Source organism: Scyliorhinus canicula, chromosome 12 (assembly GCF_902713615.1).
Source record: "Scyliorhinus canicula chromosome 12, sScyCan1.1, whole genome shotgun sequence".
NCBI lineage: Eukaryota > Metazoa > Chordata > Chondrichthyes > Carcharhiniformes > Scyliorhinidae > Scyliorhinus > Scyliorhinus canicula.
Genome location: NC_052157.1, coordinates 68,096,673 through 68,115,677, shown reverse-complemented (window position 1 = coordinate 68,115,677; position 19,005 = coordinate 68,096,673). Strand labels below are relative to the sequence as shown.

The 19,005-nt window shown below is 48.1% G+C and overlaps 1 protein-coding gene across 5 annotated transcripts in view; it reads right to left on the bottom strand.

Moving 5' to 3' along the window:
- Nucleotides 1–19,005, bottom strand: part of LOC119974502 (basal cell adhesion molecule-like) — a 174,738-nt gene that overhangs the window by 29,586 nt on the left and 126,147 nt on the right. For all 5 annotated transcript variants that reach the window (XR_005462513.1, XR_005462515.1, XR_005462514.1 and 2 more), the window contains exons 8-12: nucleotides 15,296–15,452; nucleotides 13,717–13,832; nucleotides 11,789–11,930; nucleotides 10,125–10,252; nucleotides 5,490–5,625 (exon numbers count right to left, since the gene is read on the bottom strand). Coding sequence is in view for 1 of the 5 variants with exons in the window: in XM_038813441.1 (XP_038669369.1) it covers nucleotides 5,490–5,625; nucleotides 10,125–10,252; nucleotides 11,789–11,930; nucleotides 13,717–13,832; nucleotides 15,296–15,452 (679 nt within the window). In the remaining 4 variants the exon portion in view is untranslated. The remainder of the gene's footprint in view (nucleotides 1–5,489; nucleotides 5,626–10,124; nucleotides 10,253–11,788; nucleotides 11,931–13,716; nucleotides 13,833–15,295; nucleotides 15,453–19,005) is intronic.

Here is a 19,005-nt window from a genome sequence, read left to right as displayed (position 1 = left end):
CCTAGCACTTGTGTGGCATGAATGTTACTTGCCACTTGTCAGTCCAAGCCTGGATATTGTCCAGGTCTTGCTGCCTAGGATGCAGACTATCTGAGGAGTTGTGAAGTTTGCTGAACATCATCAGCGAACAACCCCACTTCTTTGTGTTTGTGTGCACTGCAGAAAACTTATGACAACTTCCCAAAGATACTGCAAATTAAAACAATCACCTTCACCAAGGAAAAGGTGTTGGAAAAACTATTAGACCTAAAGGATGATAAGTCTAAATCCTAGAGTTTTAGATGAACTAGCTGCAGAGACAGTGGAGACATTGGTTATAATCTTCCAAAATTCCTCAGATTCTATAAGTGTCTCAGTGGATTGGAAAACAGTAAATGCAACACCTTTATTCAAGAATGGAGGGAGACAGAGAAACAGGAAACTGGAGGTCAGTTCACATAGTGCGATCATTAGGGAAAATGTTGGAATCCATTATAAAAAGTAGCAGTTTACTCAGAAAATCAAGATGTGATCGGGCAGAGTCAAAATGGTTTTGTGAAAGGGAAATCATGTTCAATTAATATATTAGAGTTTTTTTAAGGTAGTAAGAATCAGGGTGGATAAAGGGGAACCTATGTATATGGTGTAGTTGGATTTCCAAAAGGCATTTGATAAGGTGTCACATCAAAGGTCCTGATATAAGGTAGTGTAGAAGATACAGGGGGCAGCATATCAACGTGGATAAAGGATTGGTTAGCTAACAAGAAGCAGAGAGTACGCATAAATAGTTTTTTTTCTGGTTGGCAAGCTGTAACTAGTGGAGTAACTAGTGAGACAGGGGCCTCAGCTATTTACAGTTGATTTATATATAATAAATAAAACCATTTATTATTGGATGAAGTGATGGTAGCTAAATTTGCCAATGGCACCAAGATAGGCAGGAAGGGGAGTTGTCAAGTGAAGGCAGAGAGTCTGCAAAGGGTAACAGACAGGTTAAGCGAGTGGGCAGAAATATAGCTGTTGGGAAAATGTGAACTTGTCCACTTGGGCAAGAAGGTTAGAAAAGCAATGAACTATTTAAATAGAAAGAGATTTCGGAACTCTGAAGTATAGAGAGATCTGGGTGTCCTGGTACAGGAATCGCATGAATAGCTTTTATCCATGCTAGTATGGTACCTTACATCGTCTCACAGGATACCCAGAGTGGCATGGTGGCACAGTGGCTAGCACTACTGCCTCATAATGCCAGGGACCCAGGTTCGATACTGGCCTTGGGTGACTGTCTGTGTGGTGTTTGCACGTTTCCCCGCTTCAGCGTGGGTTTCCTCCGAGTGCTCCTGATTATTCCCACATTCCAAAGAAGTGCAAGTTAAGTGGGTTGGCCATGCTAAAATTATTCCTTAGTGTCTAAAGCTGTGCAGGTTACGTGGGATTATGCAGTTGCGGGGAAGTGGGCTGAGGAAGGGTGCTCTTTTAGAGAGTCGATGCAGACTGAAATGGGCCAAATCACTTCCTTTTGCAGTGTAGGTTTTCAATGGTTCTATATAGATGTACAGTATATTGGAGAGAGCACATCTGGCATTCTATGTCCAGTTTTGGTCTCCTTATTTGAAAACAAATGATAGAATTGTGTTAGAAGCAGCAGAGGGGATTCACTCCACTCATTGCTGGGATGAAGGGGGTTTGTCGGATGAGGAAAGGGTGAACTATTCGGGGTGATACTCATTGGAGTTTAGAGGAATGAGAGGTGATCTTATTGAATCATGTCAGATTCTGAGGGGACTTGACGGGATGGAGAATGTTTCCACATGTGGGGAAGAGTAGAACAAGAGGACAGAGTTTAAAAATAGGATGAATTCCATTTAAGATGGCGGTGAAGAGAATCTTTTTCTCTCAGAGGATCGTTAGTCTCTGGCATTCTCTCTCTCCCCCGAGTGGCCATTGAACATATTCAAGGCTGAGTTTGGCAGATTTTTCATTGACAAGGGAGTCAGGGGTTGTGGGGGAAGCACAAACAGGAAAATGTAGCTGACACCACAGCCAGATCAGCCATGATTCTCCTAAGGGAGTCGGTGGCATAGTGGTATTGTCACTGAGCTAATAATCCGAGACCTGGGTTAACACTCAGGGGTTCGGATCCCATCTCAGCAGGTGGTGATATTTGAATTCAATAAATATCCAGAATTGAAAGTCTGATGATGACTGTGAAGCCATTTTGATTGTCGTTAAAAACCCATCTGGTTCACTAATGTTTCTGTGGGAAGGAAATCTGCTATCCTTACCCGGTCTGGCCAGCACGTGACTCCAGACCCATAGCAATGTGGTTGACTCTTAAGTACCCATCCGGAATGGTTTAGCAAGGTATTCAGTTCAAGGACAATGAATGCTGGGCCAACCAGCAACACATCCAATGAATAAAGAAAATATCAACCAAAATGGCTCCCAATGATCTTCCAATCTTATGATGAAAGACAGGTCATTGGTGAAGCAGCCGAAGATGGTTGGGCAGAGGACACTGCCCTGAGGAACTCCTGCTATAATGTCCTGGAGCTGTGATGATTGACCTCCAGCAACCACAACCATCTTCCCTTGTGCCAGCTATGACACGAACCAGAAGACAATTTTCCCCCGGATTTCCATTGACTCCAGTTTTGTATAGGCTGGGGAAGATTGTTGAATAGACTGGGTCAGGCACAAAAAGAAGCCACACAAACCACTCCCTCACATGTTCTGTCACTTCCACTCTCATAATCTCCCTCCGTTTCTCATACACGCTCTCTCACATTTACTCACATAATCTCCCACAGTCTCTCTGACATGTTCTCTCACATGCTCTCTCACGCTCATTCGCATACTTTCACACTCCCTCTCACTTTCTCGCACTCTCTCTCACTCCCTCTTGCATAATCTCCCTCAGTCTCTCTCACGTCTCTCACACACTGGTCGGGATTCTCCGAAATTCCAGCCAAGTGTTGATGCCGGCGTCAAAACCGGCGCGAGCACTGCCGGCGTCAACGGGCCTCCAGACCAAGCATTCACCCCTTCCTAGGGGGCTAGAAGTGCGCCGGAGTGTTGTCCGCTGCTCCAGCGCCGAAAGCCAGCACATCACGGCTGACACGGGTCCGCGCATGCGCGCCACGGCCGCCTCCGCGCCGGCCCCCCGGGCAATATGCTGAAGCCCTACAGGGGCCCGTTGCAGAGGAACATGGGCCCCCCCGGAATGAGCTCATCCGCCGATTGGTTGCCCCCGATCCCGGGCCTGGCCACCATGCCTCACACATTCTCTCACATGCTCTCACAATTTCTCTCGCATAATCTCCTCTCTCTCACAGTATCTCACACGCTCTCTTACACACTCTCAGACGGTCTCGCATAATCTCCCGCAGTATCTCACATGTTCTCTCAGATGCTCTCGCACAATATCCCTCAATCTCTCTCACAGCATCTCACTCACTCTCACACACGCTCTCTCACACACACTCTCAATTTCTCACGCATACTATCCCTCAGTCTCTCTCACAGTATCTCACAAACTCTCACACACTCTCTCAATTTCTCTCACATAATCTCTTCCCCTCTCTCACAGCATCTCACATGCTGCCACATGCTCTCTCATATGACCTCACATAATACTGTCACATAATCTCCCTCAATCTCTCTCAGTCTCTCACACACTCTCGCATAATCTCCTTCAGTCTCTCTCACAGTATCGCACACACTCTCTCACATGCTCTCTCACAGCTCTCACTTAGTTTCCTTCAGTCTCTCTCACGCTCTCTCACATGGCTCACACACTCGCAATTTCTCTTGCATAATGTTCCTCAGGCTCTCTCGCACAAGGTGGAAATCAAGCGGGCTGCTGTGTCCTGGATGATGGCGAGCTTCTAGAATGTAATTGGAGGCCCACTCATCCAGGCAAGTAGGGAGTATTCCTTCATACTTCTGACTTGTGCCTTGTAGAAGGACAGGCTCCAGGGGGTCAGGAGGTGAGTTACTCACCACAGGACTCCATCTCGTCCCTGACCTGCTCTTGTACCCACAGTATTTATATGGCTAGTCCAGTTTAGTTTCTGATCAATGGTAATCCCAAGGATGTTGATTGTGGGGGATTCAGCAATGGTAATGCCATTGAATGCCAAGGGGCGATGGTTAGATCCTCTCTTGTCGGAGATGGGCATTGCCTGGCACTTGTGTGGTGCGAATGTAACTTGCCACTTGTCAACCCAAGCTGGAGATTGTCCAGGTCTTGCTGCATTTGGACATGGACTGCTTCATTATCTGAAGTATTGCGAATGGCGTTGGATATTGTTCAGACATCTGCAAACATCCCCACTTCTGACCTTATGAGGAAGGGAGGTCACCGATGAAGCTGCTGAAGATGGTTGGGCCTAGGACACTACCCTGAGGAACTCCTGCAGTGATATCCTGGAGCTAAGAAGATTGACCTCCAACCACCACAACCATCTTCCTTTGTGCCAGATATGACTCCAACCAGTGGAGAGTTTTCCCCCTGATTCCCATTGACTCCAGTTTTTCTCCGGCTCCTTGATGCCACACTTGGTCAATTGCTGCCTTGATGCTGAGCTTAGTCATTCTCACCTCAGTGCAGCGGTTCAAGAAGGCACCTCACTTCAGAAGGGGGGAGAGGAGTGATACGCAATCAAAGCCAGGCACAAGGTAAACGTAAACTTAATAATTAGCCATTTAAGGGCCTCAACTGGGGCAAAAGCAGACGGGCGGCTAGCCCCGGATATGGTAAATTTGCTGAGAGGTTGGGAGGGCAGGAATCCTGTAGATATCCTATTCCTTCAATTCGACACTCTCACCCGAGTCCACCTAAAAGCTCATTGGCAGGAAGAGGGGGAACTTCAGGCCAAGTTGTTCTGAGTTTTGCATTCACAGGTGGTTGACCAGTACTTTCACACCCGTGGACATTTTCTCAGACCCTTTCCGCATCCTGGAGATGGCTCTTTCCAACTGGGAACCCAGGGATGGTCCAGAAGAAGTGGTACCTCTTTTCAGAGGGTGAAACAACATTTATTTGATACCGCCTCACTTGGCACTTACCTGGGCGAATGGGAGCGGCTAATCCTGAACGGGCTGCGTAACAGAGGACATGCTCGAGAGGCCCTGGAGAAGGGCAGTGAAGGGCTCCGTCAATTGAAGGACATTCTCTGAAACTGCTTCCCACCCGCACCGCCAACACTCCCCCTACACCCACATGTGCCACACGCGGATGTTGACTGATGCTGGGCTGTGATGCCATCATCCCATACATTCCTATTCCTCGATAGGTTATTTCAGCTCCATGTGCTGTGGTGGCTGCTCAACAACAGAAGGCATCACGTCTGCTGCAAACATTTACCCTGCCTTCAGCCCTCCCCTCTGCAAGCAATGGGCAGCTTGGCCAGTGGTCATGACATGGGCAGCATGATGCCAATAAAACCCCACCCCCAACTCCACTAACCTGTCCCCCAGCAAGCTGAGATAGTAACAATGCATGGACTAACCAATGGCCAATTGGAAGCTCCTGTGGGTCCAGCCATATTTGTTGGTAGCGTTGCATATGACTCCAGTTTTAACCATCTCAAGGGTGACTGGGAGGGATACCTTACTGGTCACAGCATTCTCAAAGGACTCCAGAACCTGTGGAGAAAGAACACAAAGCAGATTGGTCACATGATCATCAGGATGGGAGCACTCATGTGACAGCCAAATCCATTACTTGGTATTGAGGTTTTGAGTCAATAGATACTTGACAGGACCTGCCCCCCTTTCAGCTCCCCCTCCCCACCCCACCACCACAGTCCTCTCCACACTGACAGACTCACATCATCCTATCCCTCATTCAAAATTGCCAAGTCCAAGACTGCAGGCTGGTTGTCTAAGGAATATATTATCACCCTGCCTAGACCATGCTCAGTCTCTGTAGGTGCATGCAACTCGTTGGGTGATCTTCCCCCCGAGAGTGTTAAACCTGAGCGAGGGTACAGGCATCAAGGCTCAGGCTACCCCGGGGTGTTACATCCCTTGACAACTACTGGGTGTCTGCGCACCCAGATGCAGACACACACACAGGCACACACACTCAAACACACGCATGCAGGCACACACAGTCACACACCTACACACAGACACACTCACTCACACATACACTCAGACACACACACAGGCACACACAATCAAACACACGCATGCAGGCACACACAGTCACACACCTACACACAGACACACTCACATACACACACACATACACACAGACAAACACACTGGCACACACTCAAACACACATACATACATATACACACACCTACACACACACACAGGCACAAACACTCCAACACGCATACACACACTCACACACATACACACAGACATACACACCTTTGCACAAACACACTCAAACACACACACTCACCGCACATATATATACTCACCCACACACACATAGTCATACACACTACCACACATACCCATACACAGGGATGAATACTGAATACTTAAACACAGATGCACACAGGCTCACAGACACATGCACACACACACAAAGACCCACACAGATACACACACATAGACACACACGCACATAGACACATGCATACACACACACACATAGAACGCACACAGAGACACACACACAGATATACACATACAGATACACAGATACACACACAAAGACACAAACACATAGGCACCCAAACAGATACACCCACACAGACACACACACACACATAGACACACAAACATGGGAGGGGGGGAAAAGAGTTCTACATTAGTTCTTACTGTCAACCCTGAATACAGCCTGACTCCAATTCTACAGTTCTATCCCCTTGTCCTGAACTCTCCCTTTCCACCAGAGGAAATAGTTCCTCCCTATTGACCCCTTCAAACCCTTGAACTATCTCAAACACCTCGGTTAGTTCATCCCTGAATCCTCAATACTCGAGGGAACACCAGTCAAGTCTGTGGCGTGTGCCCTCGTAATTGAACCATTTCTGTTCTGGGAGAATTCTGGTGAGACAAAAACAGAAAATACTGGACAAATCAGCAGATCTGGCAGCATTATGGGAGAGAAAGGAGCTAATGTTTTGAGTCTGGCTGACTCTTTGTCAAAGTACTCTGGGGAGGCTGTGCTGCATTCACCGACCCAAGGCCTATATCTCCTTCCAGGGCTGCAGGGCCCAGGACTGAGCCAAGTTATACTCCAGGCAGGGGCTGAGAAAGGCTGTGTACGATTGAAGCCTGGTATCAGCAGCCCCAGGTTATGATGTATTAAGCCAACGTTAATGTACTGGGGAAAGCTAACGCAACCCACATCCGCCTTTGATCCATAGCAGTGAGTGAGCTCACCCTGAGGCTAATGCTGCAGAAATCCCGAGTGAGCATACAGCGATTAGCAAAGGCTCCTGGAGGCTTACAAAGAGCTCATTAAATCCCTTGTTGAGCCATGCCGGGCGTGGGGCGGGGCGGGGGGCTCCTATATACAGCAGCTCCTGAATTGTGACTTAACTGTGAGACTACCAGCACAGTTGATGGCAATGAGTGCCTGCCCCAGTTGAGCAACTCAGATACATAGATTACTGAATAATTAGCATCACAGTGAGACAATTAACTTAAACCATGGTGGATTCATTATCAGTGATAGCAATGCACCATTCGGACAGGGAGTAATGCTCCCTCTACACTGTCCCCTTCAAACACTTCCAGGTCAAATACAGAATGGGGTTAGATACAGAGTACAGCTCCCTCTACACTGTCCCCTTCAAACACTCCCAGGACAGGTACAGCACGGGGTTAGATACAGAGTACAGCTCCCTCCACACTGTCCCCATCAAACACTCCCAGGACAGGTACAGCACGGGGTTAGATACAGAGTACAGCTCCCTCCACACTGCCCCATCAAACACTCCCAGGACAGGTACAGCACGGAGTTAGATACAGAGCAAAGCTCCCTCTACACTGTCCCCATCAAACACTCCCAGGACAGGTACAGCACGGGGTTAGATACAGAGTAAAGCTCCCTCTACACTGTCCTCATCAAACACTCCCAGTACAGGCACAGCACAGGGTTAGATACAGAGTAAAGCTGTCTCTACACTGTCTCCATCAAACACTCCCAGGACAGGTACCGCACGGGTTAGATACAGAGTAAAGCCGTCTACCGACATCTTTTGAACATAGAACATAGAACATAGAACAGTACAGCACAGAACAGGCCCTTCGGCCCTCGATGTTGTGCCGAGCAATGATCACCCTACTTAAACCCACGTAACCTGTATACCCGTAACCCAACAATCCCCCCATTAACCTTACACTACGGGCAATTTAGCATGGCCAATCCACCTAACCCGCACATCTTTTGACTTGGAAGTCAAAAGGTAGTTTATGACTTTGGCTTGTTGCTAAGTGGGGAACTTCTCTCAGTATCCGGATGGAGAAAAGAAAGAATTTGATGTAATCCACTCCCCAAATCAGGAAGCCACAAAAAATCTGAGATCCAAGATGTGCTGCCTTTTTTTGCCAAAGAACTCAGTTCATAGAATGATAAAATCCCTACAGTGCAGAATGAGGCCAATCGGCCCATTTAATCTACACTGGCACCTGGCACTGTGAGGCAGCATTGCTAACCACCGTTCCACCATGTCATCTATCAATTCTCGGGTTACTGACGTTCATATATACCGAATTATTGAATCTTTCAGCTCAGGAGGTGTCCATTCAGCCATCGTGCCCTGTGCTGGCACTTTGAAAGTTTTGTCATAATATACACACAAAGTATATGATGGTGCAGAGACACACACTGACTGACACACTGCAAGACCAATCAACACACACAACACAGCAGCCAATCACCAGTTAGGGCACGCTCATATAAAGCCAGAGGGCACTAGTTTTCCCGCTCATTCGGGATGCAGCCTCTGAGACGGACAGAGCTCGCAGCTTGTAGCACAGACCTTCACCATGTGCTAGCAGTATAGGCTGGTCAGGTTAGACATTGGTCTTCAGTTTAATCTAACATAGTGTCAACCCACAGTGAAAGTAGTTCAACAGTTCCTAGCTTAATAAAATAGTGTTGTACTATTACAAGTGTTGGTAGCCTGTCTATGTCACTGCTGAGGTAAACGCAGTCTCCACAGATCCAGAGTACCCAACACATCAAGTTTTCTCCAATTAGTGCCACTCTCTCTCGCTCCAGCTCTTTCCTCCATAGAGGCTGAAAAAGTTTCCCCTTCCAGTATTTCTCCAAATCCCCCCTTTTGAAAGTTCCTATTGAATCTGCCTCCACCGCCCTTTCAGACAGCACCTTCCAGAGCACAACAACTCGCTGTGTAAAAAACATTCTCCTCATCACCTCCCCCACTCTGGTTCTTCTACTGATTCCTACTACTAAATATGTATTCCCTCTGGTTACCCATCCTCTTGCCAACTGGAAACACTTTCTCTTTATTGACACGATCCAAACGGCCCTTGTGATTTTTAACAGTGAACAGCCTCGATTCAATCTCCCCCTGAACCTTCTCTGCTCCGCGGAGAACAATCCCAGCATCTCCCAGTCTCTCCAATACAAAACTCTCCCCTGCATCCTCTCCAAGGCCTTGACATCCTTCGGAAAGTGCGGGACCCAGAATTGGAAACAGGACTCCTGTTGGGGCCGGCCAAGAGATTTGTGAAGGTTCAGCTCTAATTAAAGTAGGGTAATGGCGTCATTCTCTTGTGAGTGAAATGTTCAGGGTTGAAACGTAACTCTGGTCAGCCCTTTCGGATTCCCATTTAAACTGGATTTGTCATCATGGAAGCAGAGGATGCAAGGAGGCCATTGAGCCCTTCAAGCTCATTCAATCCCAGCCCCCTTAGTTTACTTCACTCAAAAGGAATTGTCTTTGCAAGGCAGCATGGTGGCGCACGGGTTTGCATGGCTGCCCATGGCGCTGAGGACCCGGGTTTGATCCCGGCCTCAGGTCACTGTTTGTGTGGAGTTTGCACATTCTGTATGTGTTTGTGTGGGTCTCACCCCCACAACCCAAAGTTGTGCAGGTTAGGTGGATTGGTCACGCTAAATTGCCCCTCAATTGGAAAAAAAAAATACTTGGGTACTCTAAATTTATTTTAAGAAATAGAAAAAAAAGAATTGTCTTTGCACCTACTTGACGCTTCTCCACGTTCCACGTGACCTTGGGTCTTGGGTGCCCTGAGGCGGTGCAGGTCAGTGTGACCCTCTCTCCTTCTTTGTGCACGATCACCTCGGGTGGGCTGTTCTGCACCGATGGCTTCCCTGGAGCAGGAATCACAGGGGTTAGAATGACTTTGGGGTGGCTTTGGTATTCTGTAATTTCCCTTCCTCCTTCTACCCTGCAGCTCACCTTTGTTCCCTCCAGACTCACCTATTCCAACACTGCGCCCTCCACAATCCTCCCCACCCCCGACCGGTCTCGCTTCATCCGCCCTCTGTAAACTTGAGGTCAGTCAAAATCTGGTTGCCTTCTATCCTAGCTCCTACCAAGTTCCGTTTGACCACTCCAAACCACCCCCCCCCCCCCCCCCCACCCCCACCTCAGTCTATTGCTGGCTGATCTACATATGGCTTCCCAATCTGGCAACGACTCAATTTTACAATTCTTGGCCTTGTGTGTTTCCTTGACTCAAAGAATCGTGGATGCTTAGAAAAGGAGGGCTTCAGCCCAGCGGGTCTGCGCTGGCTATCAATTCACTTAGTTGCAATCTCCCGTTCTCACTGAAACACTTTCCACTCTTCAGAGATTCATCCACTTCCCGTTTGAAAGTTACTTACTGATTCTGTATCTGTCCCCTCCTAATCCCAAATGCTCACTGTGTTAAACATGTTGTTCCTCTGTCGCCTCTGGCCAAGCACCTTTAATCAGTGCCCCCTGTTTAGCGATCATAACTTTTTTGTCTTTACCAAGTGCAGTTCACACTTTGTGATTTTAGACACCTTGATCAAATCTCCTTTCTGCTCTGAGCGGGGTTTGTCCTGTCTATCTGAGGAACTGTCAGAATCTCAATGCTGGAACACATTCGGGTAAATCTCTTCTCCACTTTCACTGATGCCTGCATATCCCTCTGAAGGTATGCTGTCCAGAATGTAACACAATATGCCAACCAGGGTCTAACTTGTTCAAATCGCTCCATGGCCTCGTTACCCTCTCCCGATCTCTGTAACCTCCACCAGTGTGTGTCATTGTGTGTGTGTGTTTCAGCGTGTCTGTCTATCTGTATGTGTGTTTGAATGTGTATATTTGTGTGTATGCGTAAATGTGTGTGTGTGCCAATGTGCATGTGTTAGTGTGTATTAGTGCGTGTTTGTGTGTGTCCGTGTGTGTTTGTGTGGTAGTGTGTGTTTGTGTGTCAATGTGTGTATGTGTGCTAGTGTGTGTTTGTGTGTATCAGTGTCTGTGTGTCAATGTGTATGTGTCAATGTGTTTGTTTGTGTGTGTCAGTGCATTCCAATATATGTCTGTCAGTGTGTGTTCGTGTGTGTCAGTGTATGTTTGTGTGTCAGTGTGCGTTTGTGTGCCCATGTGTGTGTGTCTGCATGTATGTGTCTGTGTATTTGCATGTGTGTGTTTCTGTATGTGTGCCTGTGTGTATGTGAGTGTGTGTGACTGTGTGTGTGTGCCTGCGCATCTGTGTGTCTGAGTATCTGTATGCATGTGCATGTGTGTGAGTCTGTGTGTATGTCTGTATGAGTGCATGTCTGTATGTGTCTGAGTGAGTGAGTGTGTGTCTGTATGTGTGTATGTGTGTGTCCGTGTGCGTGTCTGAGTGTGTGTGTCTTCAAATTCTTTCTTACCTTCAACAAACACCTCTAGCTGTTGTGTTTTGATGAGGCCATCGATGGCAGGAACGCTGGCCTCACACACGTATGTCCCACTGGATCTGTAGCTGACCTTCTCTAAGTTCAGGATACCCGACTGAGAGAGTAGCTCCTTACCCTGTGACAGAACCAAATGCAAAGCCTCAGTCAGGAGAGTAGTGGGCAAATGCCGGCCACTCAGGATACTTCAGAGCACCTTAGGGAGGAAGTACACAGCAGTGTGGGCAGAAACCTGGAGGGCTGGTTCAAATCCCACCACTACAACTGAGGGAACATTAAGTCTTTCAGTGAAATTACTCCAGATATAAAAGCACTCCTCAGTCTTGGTGAGTGTGAACATATTGGGGTTGCTGTACCTAACATTCATCAGGGGCAGGGAAATCTACCGTCCTGACACAGTCTGGCCTACACGTCACTCCAGACTCATAACAAAGCGGTTGACTCTGAAACTGCCTCATCTGACACTAGGGCCGGTATTGTCCACCCCCTCCCATCAGTCAGAGCTTCCTGGACCCCCCGGCAACGGGACAGGCGAGTCGCGTACAATGTCGTGGCAGTGGCGGAAATAGAAGATCCCGACAGCAGCCAATATTGAGCCTCCTCGTGAGATTTAACAAAATCTTACAAGACGTTGCAATCTGGATCTCGTCCTCACTGACGTGATGCAGATCTGCATATTTAAATAAAGCATTGGACTCATTAAATATGCATTTGAGGGATTCTTCCAGTGCCTGGGAACTAAAGAGTGCAACTATGAGGCCTCGCCATGGTGGCACTTAGTACTGGTTTCCACAAACTTGGACCTGTCGTAATGACACTTGGAGGGAGTTTCCCAGTTAAGTAGCGATCCCTGGGTGGTCGGGCGCAGGGCAGAGTGGCACCCAAGCACCTTGCCACTGCCAGGATGTCAGGATGGCCAGGAAGGGGCTGAGAGGCTGGCAGTACCAGGGTGGCAGGTTGGCACTGTCAGGGATCGGGCCTGGGCTCAGGCCCTGGAGTGACTTTACCAGGTGGACAGGGTTGAGGATGTGTTCCCGGACGCCAGTTGGCATGGGGTGGGGGGGACGGGGAGGGGGGCAGAAATCAGGGCAGCCAGACAAAATGGTGCCCCGATCTGCAAGGAGCAGGAAATGACTCAAGTGCAGCCTCAGCAGAGGGAAGCTCCCTGAAGCCAAAACAAACAACAAAGTGCTGTTGAGTAAGTGGGGTCTTTCTCGGCACTGCAGTCGTCGAGAAAGACCCCACTAAACCCGTCCAAAACTGGACATAGATTTTTTTTCTGTTGAATCTATGATGGTCTAACGAGTCACCCAGTGATGTCAAGCCCAGCTATGAAAACCTCTGACCGTGAGGAATACCTTCGTCAATCTGGCAACAGCTGTTCAAGAAGGCAAGAGGGGTCAGTTTGGGGGAGGTGCGGAGTGGGAGACAAACACCAGCAATGCCTTTCGGGGAAGGGCCAAATGGGTACGTTGACAAAACTTTGGTGATATTAGCGATGTATCTGTGGCTTCATTAGCTAGATGACCAATAGGCTCTGAGAGAGCTTGGCGCAGTGGGGGTTGGGGAGGAAACAGTCCCTGGGCCTGAATGCCTGGAGCATCCCCCTCAAGCACTCGCAAATAGACCTCCCACAGTTGTTTGAAATCAAGCCCCGCAAGTCAGAAAGCAAAGCATCCATCGAGGTCAGATCAGAGCTGAAAGCATGGGGTTCATAAAACCTTACAAATGCTCAGCAACAACACTGAAAATACATGGTAACAAGGCCCACTTCCCCTGAAGGGAATTTTAAAAAGGACAGTTTGTTTCCTCACACCAACACTGGCATGGTCATTCTGAGCCAACGGTCAGCCACGGTGATTCGTGAAAGTAAAGTGATGATTTCCTTCATGCTAATGACAAACCTTTTTCCACATGATCTTGGGGACTGCCGATCCTTGTGTGACGCAGGAAACTTGAACGTCTTCCTCCTGATGCACAGTGACTGGTCCCTTGGGATTGAGCACAATAGGGTCCAGATCTGCTCCAACAAGGCGGGAAATGGTGGGAGAGAGTGATTAACGTGGTCAGACGCAGTTACAGACAATTTACTTTCCCCTCCACATCTATCTCTCCCTCGGTACAAGTAAGCACACTGCCCTCGTCACAACTCTGCACCATGCTTCTTTACTTCATAGTTGATCACACCTACCTGAGGTGCTGAGCTCAGGCCCTGCAGCCCCTTGCGGCTTTTCCAAGCCACAAAATGGCACCCAGTGTCACCACGCAAACTTCCCACGATGCTCAGGGTCACCTACTCTGAGTGCATGCACTCAGAGAGGACTGCCCAGCCCCCTCCCTGCCCCCATGTACCCCCCCCCCCCCCCACCCCCCCCCCCCCCACCTCCCCCCCCGGCAACTCCCCAAACTCCCACCATTGGGTCTCCATCTCAGCAATGCCAGGCCTGTATCTGTAAGAACATAAGATGTACAATCAGAAGAAATAGGCCATTTGGCCTATTTGAGTCTACTCCACCAGAAAACCATAGATTCCCTACAATGCTGAAGGAGGAGATTTGGCCCATCGGGTCTGCAATGACCCTCTGAAAGAGCACCCTACCTTGGCTCATTCCCCCAACCTATCCCCAAATAAACTGCACATCCTTGGACACTAAGGGCAATTTAGCATGGCCAAGCCAACCAATATGCACACCTCTGGAAACTAAGGGGCAATTTAGCATGACCATTCCATCTAACCAGCAGATCTTTGAACTGCGGGAGGAAACCAGAGCACCCGGAGAAAACCCACTCAAATAAGGGGAGAACATGCACACTCCACACATACAGTCACCCAAAGCTAGAACTGAAACCAAGTCTCTGCCGCTGTGAGGCAGCAGTGTTAACCACTCTACCACCGTCCTGCCATTTAATGAGAATGTGACTGAACTGACATGATACTAACTGAAAAACAAGCAAGGTCTCCGTCGCCCAATTAGGTGATGCTAGACTACATCCCTCAGAATTTTCACAGCTACCCAACACCCCATGGAGCTGGAGGAGGTTACAGAGATAGAGAGGGTAGTCAGGGCTGGTGGAAGTTACAGAGAAAGGAAGGGTTGGAGGGGCTGGAGGAGGTTACAGAGATAGGAAGGGTTATAAAGGCTGGAGGAGGTTATGGAGATAGGGAGAGTTGTTGATGCTGGAGCAGGTTACAGAGATAGGGAGGGTTATTGAGGCTGGAGGAGATTATGGAGATAAGGTGGGCTGTTGGGATTGGAGAAGGTTACAGAGATATGGAGCGTTATTGAGGCTAGAGGAGATTATGGCGATAGGGAGGGGATTAATTTAGGAACAGATTTAAGTTAGAATGCATTGGCTAACTGGCATTGTATGTAATTCGCCTGAATACTGTAGTGGATAGACATAGGGAGATGACAATCAGGTGTGGAGAGATTGGAAACAGAGGGAAGTGAAAGTTTTGTCAGATTTGTGAATATGTCTTACAGTTCACAAAAATGCTGAGATCCTTTTTCAGTTCCACATCACTGGGTGCATCAAAGTCCAGAGCTTCGCACTGATATTTGCCACTTTGCTCTTTTGTTACATTCTTCAGGAGAAAGATCCCATCCTTTTTGGTGTCCAGCTCAATTTCCTCGTCACCCTGTGGAAAAGATTAACCTCATCATCAAGAGAGCAAAGAGTTTACAACAGAATCACACTGTGATCCATAGAGAGAGGTTCACTCGAACAAACCTGGTCGTCTCCACTGTAACATTGCCAACCAGCACTGTCAACAACTCAGAGACTCCTCATGGTAACCCTGTGAGGCCCTCACTGCATCATTACCAAACAGCAATGTAAAACTATCACCATCTCACAGCCACTTTGACTGCCTCACTGTAACACTGTGAACCCCTCACTGTAACTGTGGTCTATCATGTGAGAACACCACCCACCAGGTACGCGGAACATACTCGTGCGACTCGGCCAATGTTGTCTACCTCATACGCTGCAGGAAAGGATTTCCCGAAGCATGGTACATTGGTGAGACCATGCAGACACTGCGACAACGAATGAATGGGCATCGCGCGACAATTACCAGGCAGGAATGTTCCCTTCCAGTCGGGGAACACTTCAGCAGTCAAGGGCATTCAGCCTCTGATCTCCGGGTAAGCATTCTCCAAGGCGGCCTTCAGGACACGGGACAACGCAGAATTGCCGAGCAGAAACTTACAGCCAAGTTCTGCGCGCATAAGTGTGGCCTCAACCGGGATCTTGGATTCATGTCGCATTACATTCACCCCCCTAACATCTGGCCTGGACTTGCAAAATCCTACCAACTTTCCTGGTTTGAGACAATTCACACCTCTTTAACATGGTATTACCCCTATCTCTGGATCTGTAAAGATTTGATTACTCATCAAATGCTTCCATTCCAAGCATTGTCTGGCATCTTTGACTTTGTCTATATATATGTTTCTGGAACATATCTCTTCATTCACCTGAGGAAGGAGCAGTGCTCCGAAAGCTCGTGTTTGAAACAAACCTGTTGGACTTTAACCTGGTGTTGTAAGACTTCTTACTGTCCGCACTGTAACACTGTGAACACCTCACTGTAACTGTGGTCTCCTCACTGTAACACTGTGAACCCCTCACTGTAACTCTGGTCTCCTCACTGTAACACTGTAAATCCCTCACTGTAACTCTGGTCTCCTCACTGTAACACTGTGAGCCCCTCACTGTAACTGTGGTCTCCTCACTGTAACACTGTAAATCCCTCACTATAACTGTGGTCTCTTCACTGTAGCACTGTGAACCCCTCACTGTAACACTGTGAACCCCTCACTGTAACACTGTGAATCGCTCACTGTAACTGAGGTCCCCTCACTGTAACAATGCGAACACCTCACTGTAACTGTGATCTCCTCATTGTAACACTGTGAACCCCTCACTATAACTGTGGTAACCTCACTGTAACACTGTGAACCCCTCACTATAACTGTGGTGTCCTCACTGTAACACGGCGAACCCCTCACTGTAACTGTGGTCTTCTCACTGTAACACTGTGAACCCCTCACTGTAACTGAGGTTCCCTCACTGTAACACTGTAAATCCCTCACTGTAACACTGTGAACCCCTCACTGTAACACTGTGAGCCCCTCACTGTAACTCTGGTCTCCGCACTGTAACACTGTAAATCCCACACTGTAACTGTGGTCTCCTCACTGTAACACTGTAAATCCCACACTGTAACTGTGGTCTCCTCATTGTAACACTGTGAACCCCTCACTATAACTGTGGTGTCCTCACTGTAACACGGCGAACCCCTCACTGTAACTGAGGTCTCCTCACTGTAACACTGTGAACCCCTCACTGTAACACTGTAAATCCCTCACTGTAACTGTGGTAACCTCACTGTAACACTGTGAACCCCTCACTGTAACTGAGGTCTCCTCACTGTAACACTGTGAACCCCTCACTGTAACTGAGGTCTCCTCACTGTAACACTGTGAACCCCTCACTGTAACTGTGGTCTCCTCACTGTAACACTGTAAATCCCTCACTGTAACTGTGGTCTCCTCACTGTAACACTGTAAATCCCTCACTGTAACTGTGTAAATCTCCTCACTGTAACACTGTGAACCCCTCACTGTAACACTGTGAAACCCTCACTGTAACTGAGGTCTCCTCACTGTAACACTGTAAATCCCTCACTGTAACTGTGGTCTCCTCACTGTAACACTGTGAACCCCTCACTGTAACACTGTGAAACCCTCACTGTAACACTGTAAATCCCTCACTGTAACTGTGGTAACCTCACTGTAACACTGTGAACCCCTCACTGTAACTGAGGTCTCCTCACTGTAACACTGTAAATCCCTCACTGTAACTGTGGTAACCTCACTGTAACACTGAAAATCCCTCACTGTAACTGTGGTAACCTCACTGTAACACTGAAAATCCCTCACTGTAACATTGTGACTCCCTCACTATAACACTGTAAATCCCTCACTGTAACTGTGGTCTCCTCACTGTAACACTGTGAACCCCTCACTGTAACACTGTGAAACCCTCACTGTAACACTGTAAATCCCTCACTGTAACACTGTGAACCCCTCACTGTAACACTGTGAACCCCTCACTGTAACACTGTAAATCCCTCACTGTAACTGTGGTAACCTCACTGTAACACTGTAAATCCCTCACTGTAACTGTGGTCTCCTCACTGTAACACTGTAAATCCCTCACTGTAACTGTGGTAACCTCACTGTAACACTGAAAATCCCTCACTGTAACATTGTGACTCCCTCACTATAACACTGTGAATCGCTCACTGTAACTGTGGTCTCCTCACTGTAACACTGTGAACCCCTCACTGTAACACTGTAAATCCCTCACTGTAACTGTGGTCTTCTCACTGTAACACTGTGAACCCCTCACTGTAACACTGTGAACCCCTCACTGTAACTGAGGTCTCCTCACTGTAACACTGTGAACCCCTCATTGTAACTGTGGTCTCCTCACTGTAACACTGTAAATCCCTCACTGTAACTGTGGTCTCCTCACTGTAACACTGTAAATCCCTTACTGTAACTGTGGTCTCCTCACTGTAACACTGTGAACCCCTCACTGTAACTGAGGTCTCCTCACTGTAACACTGTAAATCCCTCACTGTAACTGTGGTCTCTTCACTGTAACACTGTAAATCCCTCACTGTAACTGAGATCTCTTCACTGTAACACTGTGAACCCCTCACTGTAACTGTGGTCTCCTCACTGTAACACTGTGAGCCCCTCACTGTAACTCTGGTCTCCTCACTGTAACACTGTGAACCCCTCACTGTAACACTGTAAATCCCTCACTGTAACTGTGGTAACCTCACTGTAACACTGTGAACCCCTCACTGTAACTGAGGTCTCCTCACTGTAACACTGTGAACCCCTCACTGTAACTGTGGTCTCCTCACTGTAACACTGTAAATCCCTCACTGTAACTGTGGTCTCCTCATTGTAACACGGCGAACCCCTCACTGTAACTGAGGTCTCCTCACTGTAACACTGTGAACCGCTCACTGTAACACTGTAAATCCCGCACTGTTACTGTGGTAACCTCACTGTAACACTGTGAACCCCTCACTGTAACTGAGGTCTCCTCACTGTAACACTGTGAACCCCTCAAAGTAACTGAGGTCTCCTCACTGTAACACTGTAAAT